Source organism: Mya arenaria, chromosome 8, assembly GCF_026914265.1.
Source record: "Mya arenaria isolate MELC-2E11 chromosome 8, ASM2691426v1".
NCBI classification, from domain to species: domain Eukaryota; kingdom Metazoa; phylum Mollusca; class Bivalvia; order Myida; family Myidae; genus Mya; species Mya arenaria.
Window position 1 is genome coordinate 38847531 of NC_069129.1, and position 12545 is coordinate 38860075.

Here is a 12545-nt window from a genome sequence, read left to right on the forward strand (position 1 = left end):
AGGGGAAACAAGAGGGATTGGAGGCAACTTATGACTCTCGCCCAAATCGCCAAGTCAAAAAAGGGATCCATACTGTTTTTGGAAATATAAATAAGCCTGTTAAAACATTATTACCGGTTGTTTTCTACTAGATCAATGTTGTGGGTCTTCTCCGCTAGTATGAATGTACACCATGAAATGCGGCGTTTCCGTTACGTTTCGTTTCGTTTGTTGGATACATGTAATCGATTAAAATAATTAATAATCAAGCATGCAAAGATGTCTGCGCCCATTGCCTGTTGTAGAAAATCGTGTCAATTATTATTCTGATTTTTTACTGAAAACAATGGCATCTCATGAAGGAAATATTTCAGTTCGTGAACGAAGACGGGTAAAATTCATTTCTCTTTAACCAGAATAATATGTTTGGGACAAATTTTGCTGTCAGTGCAGACACCTTATGTTGTATTGTTTGTATCTTGCCGACTAAAAAAAACTTATCTTTAACCTGAAAATTTCTTGTCAGACAGTAGGCGTTGTCAGACCCACAAGGGCATGGTGCGTTGTTTTGACACACCACTATGACCACGCCCCTCCCTCCATTTACAGCAAAACAAAACCGGGCTTATTAATTTTGTGACGACGCTTTGTCACTTAGTTGTATGTTTGTAGAGATTTTTGGTGCGGCCTAAAGTATACGCATGTGCTCTCTTTAGATGCAACCCACACTGATGCTAGTCTAAAATAATAGATGTGTTAAACGGGATTCTTCCAATCCATAACGTCTAAACAGGTTTGTGCACAAACCGGGGGTGTTTTGAAAAATATTGAAATTGTATTAAGTGAAGTATTTTATGGCTGAAATCGATCATAAAGGTTTATCTTCATATTTAACCATGTAAGTGAAAAGTTTTTTTTGCACAAAATAAGCATTTAATGCATTAAAACACATTATTTACCTTTCCAACAGGGCTCTCACTAGACTGAAAATTTTGGGAGAAGTGACTTCTCCCTTCAGTCAATTAAGGGAGAAGTGGGGAGACTTTAGGGAGAAGTGATACTTTTCGTAACACCTAATACAAAAACTATGCCATCCCACACACCTCAGTTTATATTCACATTCAAATTGATTGCTATAACTATATAAAATGTTCATAAAATAATGTATCATTTTTGGCTCAGCAAAAGTGTATTTGTCAATGTCACATAGTTGATCTCCAAATAGCATCTAAAATGAAACAAAAATCAAGACAGCTAAGGATTTGAAACAATCAAAATGACTAATAAATTAACTGTCAATATAGTAGGGGGACGAATCTTATTTTGGTACGTTCGGGATAGGGTACGAATGTCACATTCAGCCATGCTGTTATTTACTTGTCTCTGGCTAAATAATTTTAAATATGCTGAGATTTAAGAACCAAATGACATTTAAATCACTGTCCTTGATGAAAACTTTACCAATACATAAATTAACATAATGGGAGGTTGAGAAATTAACTCTGAAAATTGTTCTGACAAAATGGCGATCTCGCTGGTTTTTTGACATCGTAAACAGGAGAGAAATACTGTATTAAAACTCTACATAAAGCAAAAAAATATTTTTTGTGTTTACAAATCAATTTTTTATCATGAACATTTCACTAAAACCAATCAAATATTTGGTGATACGTCATGTTATTGATTTTCTTAGCGCCACCTTGCCGATGGCCCGAGATGGCTATGACCGTCTGCTTCAAAAGCAACAATGTTTAAAATGTCTTGCATTGTTTGTTCAATACATATATCAATTACTTTTTAACTTCATTAATTCTTGACATGATTTTTCATAATTATGTCGCCTTTTCTATCTCTTCTCAATGTACATTCTGATTGGTTAACTTTCAATAGCTCCGCCTACTGGCGATGTTTTGGTAATTGGATGACACCGCCCAATTATCGGATTAGGAGATTACCAAATTTTATGAATGGCTAATTGCGATGTCTTGACTAATGGGACAGTGGCCAAATACTCGCTGATTGACAGATTTACAATGTGTTATAATTTCGGCGCAGTCAATGTCGCTTTGATGATATAAATGGGCGAAGTCTGGGAATTTTAGGCGACCACTTCGCCCAAGTCGCCCCCTCGCGAGAGCCCTGTCCAATAAAACGAAAGTTGACTGACACAGACAACAATTATGCCAAGCGGAACAACTCGACCCAATCGTAATAACTCGGCCATCTCCGACAAGCTTCGACATAGACCTCGTAAATACAATCGTAACAACTCGGCAATGGCCAAAATGTTCCGATTGTTTAAAAACTGTGCCCTAAAGCCTTGCAGGTGCCCTTCATGTATATATCGTTATGTTTTAGCAGAATGAAATGAAAAAAAACAACGCCAAACTCATAATTATTTGTTGGATATTTATTTTTTGTGTACGGAACTAATATAAAATAACATAATCTGGTAATATTTCTTGTTTTTATGAGAATTTATAGACGCAATATGCTTAAATCCGGAATCCCGATCGGAATAACTACCCACTTTTGATACTAAACAATTTGTACGTGAAGGATTTACCATATCAAAAATCGTATAAAAATCCATCAAAGTACAATTATTTGGACTAGCACTGATGCAAGACATACAAAAAGTGTTCCATGTACTAAGAGAATATAAGAGTGTTTTAGTGCGGTTTGAAGGGTTCTAATTAGTGATAAAGGGTATTTTGGACTAGGGGAACCAGAAGACTCGCTAGACACTTTATTAATAATGATGGGGGAACTTACTAATGATGACTTAAAAAAAAATTGATTTTTTATTCTATAGTCTTTGTATAAAGAGTGATGACTTGCCCCTGTATTTCCCCATTTTGCTGAGATGACCATGTTCAATAGGACTTTTACAAAAACAATGCCATTTCAAACCCCAAATGCAAAAAAACAAGCTACTCAACGAACCATCTACTGGCTAATTTCACCAAAGTTTTCCAGACTAAAATGCATTTTAAGCTATTGCATCATCAATTCAACATGTGTGCCTAAGAGAAACAATTTATCCAGCATGATAACTGTAAAATAGAAATCAAATGTTGTCATGTTTCTTTTCATTTTGGGTTTGAAATGTCATTTGTTTTAGGTAAAATTTTACATTCTCAAACTTTACATTGATAACTAATTTATTCAGCTATCATTTCATTGTAAATAACACTCCTTGTAACTGTTTTGGAAAGTATATTCATATCTAAATCTGTTTGACCCTACATTAGACTGGGTTATATATAAATCTTTCTTGTGCATGTACTGGTTAGTGAGAGTTGTTGTGAATTTCAGAAAAGAGCACGCAACTTATTCATCAAGAAACATAAAACCACTCCTTCAGGGCATGACCATAAGGAAGAAGTTTCCTACTACTTTGAAAATGGTAATGTAATGTTAAAAAGTTTTCACAAAGTCTTGCTTTGGTAAAATCCATTTGATTATGAAATGATAAGTCAAGAATGTAAGTCAAAATAATTTTCAATATTGTCTCCATGTTTCATATATTTCTCTTATTTAAAGATGTGGGTTAAAGAATTGTATTCCATCATTCCATGCCAGTATGCAAAATGCAAACAAGATTATTATGAATGGAATCGTGATAAATTGCATAGATGAATACCATTGACATGTGCATCAAGTTACAAATACACAATGAGTTTTTGGTTTACTTTGCAGGCTTACATTATGTGTACCCCTTCCCACTTTACTTCGAGGCATCAAGTTACAAATACACAATGAGTTTTTGGTTTACTTTGCAGGCTTACATTATGTGTACCCCTTCCCACTTTACTTCGAGGCATCAAGTTACAAATACACAATGAGTTTTTGGTTTACTTTGCAGGCTTACATTATGTGTACCCCTTCCCACTTTACTTCAAGGCATCAAGTTACAAATAATATAGAATATGTTATTTTTGGTTTAACTTGCAGGCTTACGGAAAGTGTACCCATACCCATTTTACTTCAAGACGTTTGTAAAGGGCCGCTGGATTGGACGCACATTAATAGATATCTACTCTACAGAATATCAAGGCACATCATTGGAGGACCATGTAACAGTGTCCTTCCTTGGACTTTTTGTAATTGCTGCAGTTAATTTTTTAAATGTGACTATCACGATTGCTATTTCAATTCAAATCATCTCTTGTTTCTGTAATTTCAAGTTATTCACTGTCACACTGTACAAGACTCATATATTAGTTAAAAGGCTCACTCAAGTGTTTGTAAAATGCACATGTATGATGAAGTAAAGTGTGACAAATCTTAAGGAGTGTTAAAACTAAGATACTGATGGCTGGAAACCTTCAACAAATGTTGATAAATGCTCAAATATTGTCTTTGAAGTCTGCAGTTTTGATAAGCATTAGTCACACGTTTCAACAAAAGGCTTAAAGGTAAAGTGATCCTTGTGTTTGTGTTTGAGTTCTTGTAGGTGTTTGGTTTTCTCATTTTTTCATTGACTGTATCGGCGTGGGTTCACTCCCCACTAAAAACAGAATATTTTTCTTAGTTTAAGTGTATTTTTTTCTGCAATTTCAGTATCAAAGAGTAAAAAAAATATTATTAAAAATAGGGTTTTCATATGCATTACTGGGGGGAAAATTGGTGCCAAAACATGAGCGAGTCCCATGAAGGGAAAACCAGTATTGAGTAATCACTTTTCTTAACAAGAATTATACTACAGGCATGTTGCTATTGCTATTTTCTCTGGATGTTTTTTTTTTAAATCTGATATGTTGTTTCAAATTTTTCAGATTAAAAATATAGAAAATGGATTGGTGACAGTGGATGGTAAGAGGGTCACACCAGAGTTTAAGTTGCAATCCAACCAACTTATTGAAAACAAACTACATAGGTAAGGCAGACTTGTGACGTGGAAGAAAAGATTTTGCTAATAATTTGTCATGTTTCTTATGCTGTAAGCGTAAGTGATAGTTATTTTACTTGATTTTACTCTCATATTAATTTCCATATATTTATAATTTGTTACACTTGCAAAAGGAATATGGCTTTAAAATCTTGTAAAACATGTCAAATATTTCCAATAAAGCTATTTTCAAGTCATGAATAATAATAGTATAATGGCATGACAAATATATTAACTTTTGATTATAAGTTCATAAACAGTTGTGCATACTTTTATTCCATATCAAATTAATACTTTTCAGACATGAAGGGCCTGTGCTGGACACACCTATACAGATAATAGCGGACACAGAAGATGTGTTAGTGGTCAACAAGCCCTCATCCCTCCCTGTCCATCCCTGTGGCCGATATCGACACAACTCTCTCTCCTTCATACTCGAACATGAGAAGGGATACACTAACCTTAGAAGTAAGTATGACCAAGTTTTAATATTGAATCTTCTCATAATAACGTTGTGTCTATTTGTATAATGAGACTGACTTTTCTTCTAGGTAAGCTTTTGCACATGAAAGATTAGTACTGCTTGGTCTAAACCTACAGATGCAAGTATTTATTTAAAATTAGTACATGTATACAGCATTACATGACATGTAGACAAATAACAGGCAATCTGACCTATGTATTATTTAAAACATTTCTATAACATTCTTCCAGCCCTGTATAGACTGGACCGGCTGACATCAGGCGTTCTTATAATGCCAAAGAATGCAAAGACATCGAGCAAAATGGAGTCTCAGCTTGAACGAAGGCTGCTTCATAAAGAATATGTTTGCAGGGTGGTGGGAAAATTTCCGGAGTATGTTTCAAGATTTCATTATTTGAGTTTTAATGCTTCCAGCCCATTATGTATAAGTTATCATTCATTTTCTGTCTGTAATTGAAATACTTATTTCAGTGTTACTTGGCAATGCTGTAAACAAATGCTTAAATAAAATACCAAAGATCATTACTTTTATGTAATGGACACATCTATGAAACATCTACATCGTCTGACCCTAGGCTTGGCATTATGTCTCATTTAAAACTGCTGATGTACTAGTACAAGGTATTACACATACTTCCATACTATGTTATGACAAACTCGCTGTTTTTCAGTGGAGAGATTGAGTGTCACGAGCCCCTGGACCTGTTGTCTCGTCGCCTGTCCATGTATGGAGTGAAACCCACAGGAAAACCTAGCTCTACAACATTTACCCGTCTCAGCTACAACGGGACATCCAGTGTGGTCAAATGTAGGTTAAATGTCATCTTTGAATACACTTTTCTCAAAATTGCATTTTCAGTTATTGCCCTCTAATCCTGTTGTCCCCTTTATTTTTATCCTATAGTTCCTCCTTTATTTCCTGTTAATGCCCTATAGTTTCCCACTGTCCCCCTTTATTTCCTGCTTAAACCCTTTAGTTCCCAGTTTCCTCCTGTATTTCCTGTTATTGCCCTAAAGTTTCCCACTGTCCCCCTTTATTTCCTGCTTAAACCCTTTAGTTCCCAGTATCCCCCTTTATTTCCTGTTTTTGAACTATAGTTTTAACTGTCCCCCATTGTTTCCTGCTTAAACCCTATGATTTCCAGTATCCCCCTTAATTTCCTGTTTTTTCAGATAGTTCCCAGTATCCCTCTTTATTTCCTGCTTAAACCCTATAGTTTCAAGTATCCCCCTTAAACTCCTGTTTTTGCTGTATATTTCCCAGAATCCCCCTTTATTGCCCGCTTAAACCCTATAGTTTCCAGTACCCCCCTTAATTTTTTGCCCTATAGTTCCAATTATCCCCCTTTATTGCTTGTTTTTGCCCTATATTTTTCAAGTATCCCCCTTTAATTCCTGCTTTAACCGTATAGTTTTAAGTATCCCCCTTTATTTCCTGTTTTTGTCCTATAGTTCCCGGTATCCCCCTTTTTCATGTTATTTCCCTGTTACAATATTCTGCTATATTGCAGGTGTTCCACACACCGGTCGCACCCATCAAATAAGGGTCCATCTGCAGTACCTTGGTAAGCATTGTATAACTCTTAACATGTAAAATAACGATATCAAAAATAGCTGGTGCTCTTTTTGTTTTATGAATAAAAACTTGTGCATATAGTGCTTGTTCTCAGATTAATCTAATTTTGAAAATGAAAACGTCTGGGTGGTGGCTGACAAGGAATGAAAACCTTCAAAAGATTATTTTTTCTGGGCTTATAAATCAGTTGGGAGGAAGGCTTTTATGTGATCTGAAATGTTGGATTTTGAAAGAGAAATTCATGAATAATATACTTATAATAGACTTTGATAACTCATTAACAATTAACATGATGCTGGTTGCCATTTACCAATTTAGTTGACCAATCAAGAGATTATATTTTGTCAATCAATAATAACATTGTTCTATTTCTTTACGTATTTCCAGGTCACCCCATTGTAAATGACCCACTGTATAACAGTACAGCATTTGGATCCAGCAAAGGGAAGGGGGGAATCATTGAACGCTCAATGGAAGAGGTTTGGTCAATCTTATAAAAACTTTTCTGCAGCACTTATATTTATTTCATTAAAAAAAAAACAATCTTGTGACCTTTGTTTATATCTTTGTTTTTAAACTGATATTTATTTGATATACACACTATACTATAATAAAACAGATAATGAAATTTGGTGTCAAATTCTTGCTTTCTTTGAGGAAGGTTATTTTGAAATGATTAACCAATCTGAAGAGGATAATATTAAAGTTTAGAATATTTCCTTTCCTCTCAGCTGGAGAAAATAATTGCAGAGACGAACAATGTAGGTACATGGGCAATAGGGGACAATCCAGACTATGTAGCCAAGTTTGGTGAAGATGGATTGAAACCAGCACCTGCAGACACTTTACCTGTGGAAGATGAGGAAGAGGAGGCTGATACTGACAGTGATGTGGTAGATGGTGGGGGTGCTTACTTTGATGAGGACAGGGAAAAGGTTGAGATTGGTGGGGATAGTGTTGATAGTGGTGAAGGTAGAAGTGTTGCTGATATGCGTAAAGACTGCAGGGATGGTTTAATTGATGAACAAGCTGTAATTGATGAAGTTAAAGATGAACTGGTTGAGGGTGGAAGAGGTGATACTAAAGATATTGGTAGAACTGATAAAAGTGCAGAAAACGTGATGAGCATGTGTGATGAAACTGACATAAATGTGACTTTAGCTATAAATGATATTGCTACACAAGAATTTTCAACTGAGAGACCGTTGAAAAGGCCAAAACTAGAAACAGATAAACATACTACTCTGGCAGTTATAAATACAGAAAGTGCTCACACTACTATCACACACGAGAAGCCAGCACGGCCGGTGTTTGAGCGGCGTAAATTGACGGTGGACCGCCACTGTGACATGTGCAGAAAGCTGTATATGGACCCAAAACCCCAGGACCTGATCCTATTCCTGCATGCTGTCCGATATAAGGTTTGTGGGCTTGTGCAGCCAGGCATAGGAGTCTCTGATGTGTTTATCTGTTCTAGTTGCTGCAGTTGACTTAGAAGTTACTAGTTTGTTAAGACATCATTTTTGGGGTTTTAGCAGAGTATGTGTACCAGTTACTTTACAGTGTACAGCATGTAGGACATTTTGTCAGACATCTATGAGGCATACGTAGGACACTTGAATGCTAGGCAGGCCAATATTCTCATACATAAAATCTTTCTTATATGCACGAAATAAGCAATACATATTGCACGACATGTTAAATGAAACTTTCACATAGATAATCTTATGTTTTTATTGGTCCTAACATCGTATATGATTACTAATACAGTTCAGCTTTTAAAACAATGATACACTATCATACATTTTGCAGGGTCCTGACTGGGAGTACAGTACCGAGTTGCCACCATGGGCCCTGGAAGATTTTGTGGAGACAGAAACCAACAGAACCACGATACACTGTGCTAAGAACCTTGCCACCAATGTATGAACTGTATGGTAAATAAACCAGAGTCCTCTATATTGTGACTGCCGATGTATGAACTGTATGGTAAATAAACCAGAGTCCTCTATATTGTGGCTGCGGTTGATTACCAATACATGGATGGATCTGCTACAATGGGGCCCAGGGAGAGTTTGTGGAGCCGGAAATCAGCAGAACTGCTATAGAATGTTCTCTGAACTGGGACACTGGGTTGTTGTGAATGAACAGGAGATATAATGATTTCTGTTGCTGCAGTTTAGAATGAGTAATGGTACCATACTGTATTTGTTTGATATTTTCAATTTTCACTCACAGTCCTCGCAAAACAGTCTTCATAAAAAATTGTGTTGATGCTTATTTCATAGCCAAACAAAAGCTTTTTTATATTTGTTATTCATTGATCATTTATTTTAATGTAATTTTGTTCATACAACAATATTAAATAATTGGTATTAGTGTTATATTTTGTTTAACTCCCAGGAATGTTTTCAATGGAATCAAGAGCATAAAGTTGCCTGATTTTTTATCCATCACCTTTTCCTGTCTGTTAGACATATTCTAAACTAAAGCAATGAAAGTTTTTAAAATAACTTGCTCTTGCAGCATTTTAGGGTCCAAAATGTGATGGCCATTTTTCATTTTGGCTCCATAAATCAAACTGCTGGATATTTCCAAATAAATAGGTACAAATGATCACCACATCATGCAATAGTGAAGAGTGCAAGTTCAACATCAGTTGTAGATCTGATGGCCATTAATGTTTCAACTCATCGACAAATGCAAGGATTTGTAAATATTTTTGTTAAATATTCACCATATCAAGCCAACATACATGGGATATGTTCTGTTCCCAAAGCACCGAGTTGAATTTATTTAGCAAAATAAATTTTCAAATGATGAAAGGATTCAGGAATACCTTGGTGCAATTGTTCCCTTCATTGTTCACATCAAATGATGTGTCGAATGCATTCCAGCCACATTCTTGAATGGCCAAGGCCACACATGTTCCAGCCATTACCCTAAAGGTCAAGGCCACACATGTTCCAGCCACATACCTTTATAGTCAAGGCCAAACATGTTCCAGCCGCATACCTTGATAGTCACGGCCACACATGTTCCAACCACATACCTTTATAGTCAAGGCCAAACATGTTCCAACCACATACCTTTATAGTCAAGGCCACACATGTTCCAACCACATACCTTTATAGTCAAGGCCACACATGCTCGAGCTGCATACCTTACAGGTCAAGGCCACACATGCTCGAGCTGCATACCTTAAAGGTCAAGGCCACACATGTTCCAGCTGCATACCTTAATTGTCAAGGCCACACATGTTCCAGCTGCATACCTTAAAGGTCAAGGCCACACATGTTCCAGCTGCATACCTTAAAGGTCAAGGCCACACATGTTCCAGCTGCATACCTTTAAGGTCAAGGCCACACGTTCTAGCTGCATACCGTAAAAGGTCAAGGCCACACATGTTCCAGCTGCATACCTTAATTACCAAGGCCACACATGTTCCAGCCGCATACCTTAAAAGTCAAGGGCCATACTTGTTCCAGCCGCATACCTTTAAGGTAAAGGCCACACATGTTCCAGCCGCATACCTTAATAGTCAAGGCCACACATGTTCCAGCCACATATAGTCAAGGCCACACATGTTCCAGTTGCATACCTGAATAGTCAAGGCCACACATGGTCCAGCTGCATACCTTAAAGGTCAAGGCCACACATGTTCCTGCCGCATACCTTAATAGTCAAGGCCACACATGGTCCAGCTGCATACCTTTAAGGTCAAGGCCACACATTTTCCTGCTGCATACCGAAAAAGGTCAAGGCCACACATGTTCCAGCCGCATTCCTTAATAGTCAAGGCCACACATGTTCCAGCCACATACCTTAATAGTCAAGGCCACACATGTTCCAGCTGCAAACCTTAATGGTCAAGGCCTAACATGTTCTTGCTGCATACTGTAATAGTCAAGGCCACACATGTTCCAGCTGCATACCTTAATAGTCAAGGCCACACATGTTCCAGCTGCATACCTTAAAGGTCAAGGCCACACACTGGAAACATTATTCATTATTCCTGCCTGTATCAAATTTCTCAATAAATTGAAGGAAAGGTATCTTAGGTACACATGCTTTTGTTGGCAATAATGTAGACTTATGATGCCTTGACAGGTGAAAATGTATTGCTTTATTATTGATAATATGAACGAAATTGTTATAAACTTATTATATTGCCTTTTTTTTTCAACATGATCGGTATAGACGATTCTATTTAATAGTACAGAACGAATTATCTCCCCTGTCAAATACTCTTCAATTTACATGTCCGCCATTGCGAAAGTGAAAAACCAATAATCTGTCAAATTGACTCGAATCGATAAAATATCGGATAATTGTGCCATATAAACGAGGTGGTGGAAGGCAGTGATATAGAGTATACAACAAGAGGGCCATGATGGCCCTAAACCGCTCACCTGAGTAAGAGTTTAACCTTTGTTATCAATATAGCTTGATATTTGTTCTCAAAGAATATTGAAAAACATACTGGTCAGACATGTTGCCTGGATAATCACTGACAGGACTTGTCACAGTTGCCTGCACACTGACAGGACTTGTCACAGTTTCCTGCACACTGACAGGACTTGATGATTGACTGCACACTGACAGGACTTGGTGATTGACTGCACACTGACAGGACTTTGTTTAGTTGCCTGCACACTGACAGGACTTGATAATTGACTGCACACTGACAGCACTTAGTACAGATACCTGCACACTGACAGGACTTGGTTCAATTGCCTGCACACTGACAAAACTATGTTATATTGCTTGCACACTGAAAGAACTTTTAGTATAGATACACAAACAACAAACAGTGCACCATCCAATAAAATCAATAAACTGCCTTAAGCTCTAAAAGTCAAATATGAGATCATATTCAGCACCTTCAACTAATATTATCACATTTAGCCATCTGGGACAACATCACATTCCTTCTAATGTTAATAAAAAACTTTTGTCTTTATATAAGTTTTAAGTGAATAACACTATCCACACAGAAGATAAGAATGTAGCATCTGCGTGGACAATAATCTACATGAAGTTCAATGGAAAAGTCTGATTATCTAATTTATTGTTAAGTAAAAATGAAATTTCTTCTAAAGAATAGTGTATAATAATTATTTGAATCTATGAACCTAAAAAAAGGACAATAATTACCTCAGAAGTCTATTCCCTTGTTACTAAAAATACAAAGTAGTGGAATCTCCAACAAAAAGGGAGACCATATAGCAAGACTTGCTGCCCTTGCTTCAAGAGTAAACTTTACATAACTATCAGATTTTAACAAAATGTATTTATAATGAACTTGTAGCCCACGGGCTGAGGCCATTTTTTCTCCAGGGGCATAATTTGAATAAACATGGTAGATAACCAATCAACAATGTTACACACCAAATATTTAAGCACTAGGCTTCATAGTATTTGCCATAAAAAGTTTTGTAATTTTCCTTTAGCTTGCCATGGCAACCAGAGTTCTGCATGGAATTCATTTCTTTGAACAATTTTGAAAAAGCACCAACCAAGGATCATTCCTATGAAGTTTCATCAAAATTGTCCAAGCGGTTTAGGAGAAGATGATTATAACCAATTTTTGACATTTTCCTTTAGGTTGC

At 36.6% G+C, this 12545-nt stretch overlaps 1 protein-coding gene across 2 annotated transcripts; it reads left to right on the plus strand.

Annotated features, from left to right (window-relative positions):
- The first annotated feature begins 259 nt into the window (after positions 1–259).
- LOC128242476 (pseudouridylate synthase RPUSD2-like) lies at positions 260–9312 on the plus strand. 2 transcript variants are annotated; one of them, XM_052959632.1, is made up of 11 exons: positions 260–370; positions 3298–3388; positions 3937–4085; positions 4761–4861; positions 5175–5341; positions 5588–5729; positions 6029–6165; positions 6869–6922; positions 7321–7412; positions 7665–8354; positions 8746–9312. In XM_052959632.1, the coding sequence occupies exons 1-11, from the start codon at positions 326–328 to the stop codon at positions 8860–8862; spliced, it is 1785 nt and encodes a 594-aa protein (XP_052815592.1). In that variant the 5' UTR covers positions 260–325; the 3' UTR covers positions 8863–9312. The 2 variants fall into 2 exon arrangements, with proteins under 2 accessions (XP_052815592.1, XP_052815593.1); XM_052959633.1 differs by having other exon boundaries at positions 3937–4058.
- Positions 9313–12545: the final 3233 nt, after the last annotated feature.

Coding starts and splice junctions, on each gene's coding strand:
- LOC128242476 (XM_052959632.1), top strand. CDS start 326: ATGGCATCTCATGAAGGAAATATTTCAGTTCGTGAACGAAGACGG. Junction 4,862..5,174: donor ATTGAAAACAAACTACATAG/GTAAGGCAGACT, acceptor AATACTTTTCAG/ACATGAAGGGCCTGTGCTGG. Junction 5,730..6,028: donor GTGGTGGGAAAATTTCCGGA/GTATGTTTCAAG, acceptor GCTGTTTTTCAG/TGGAGAGATTGAGTGTCACG.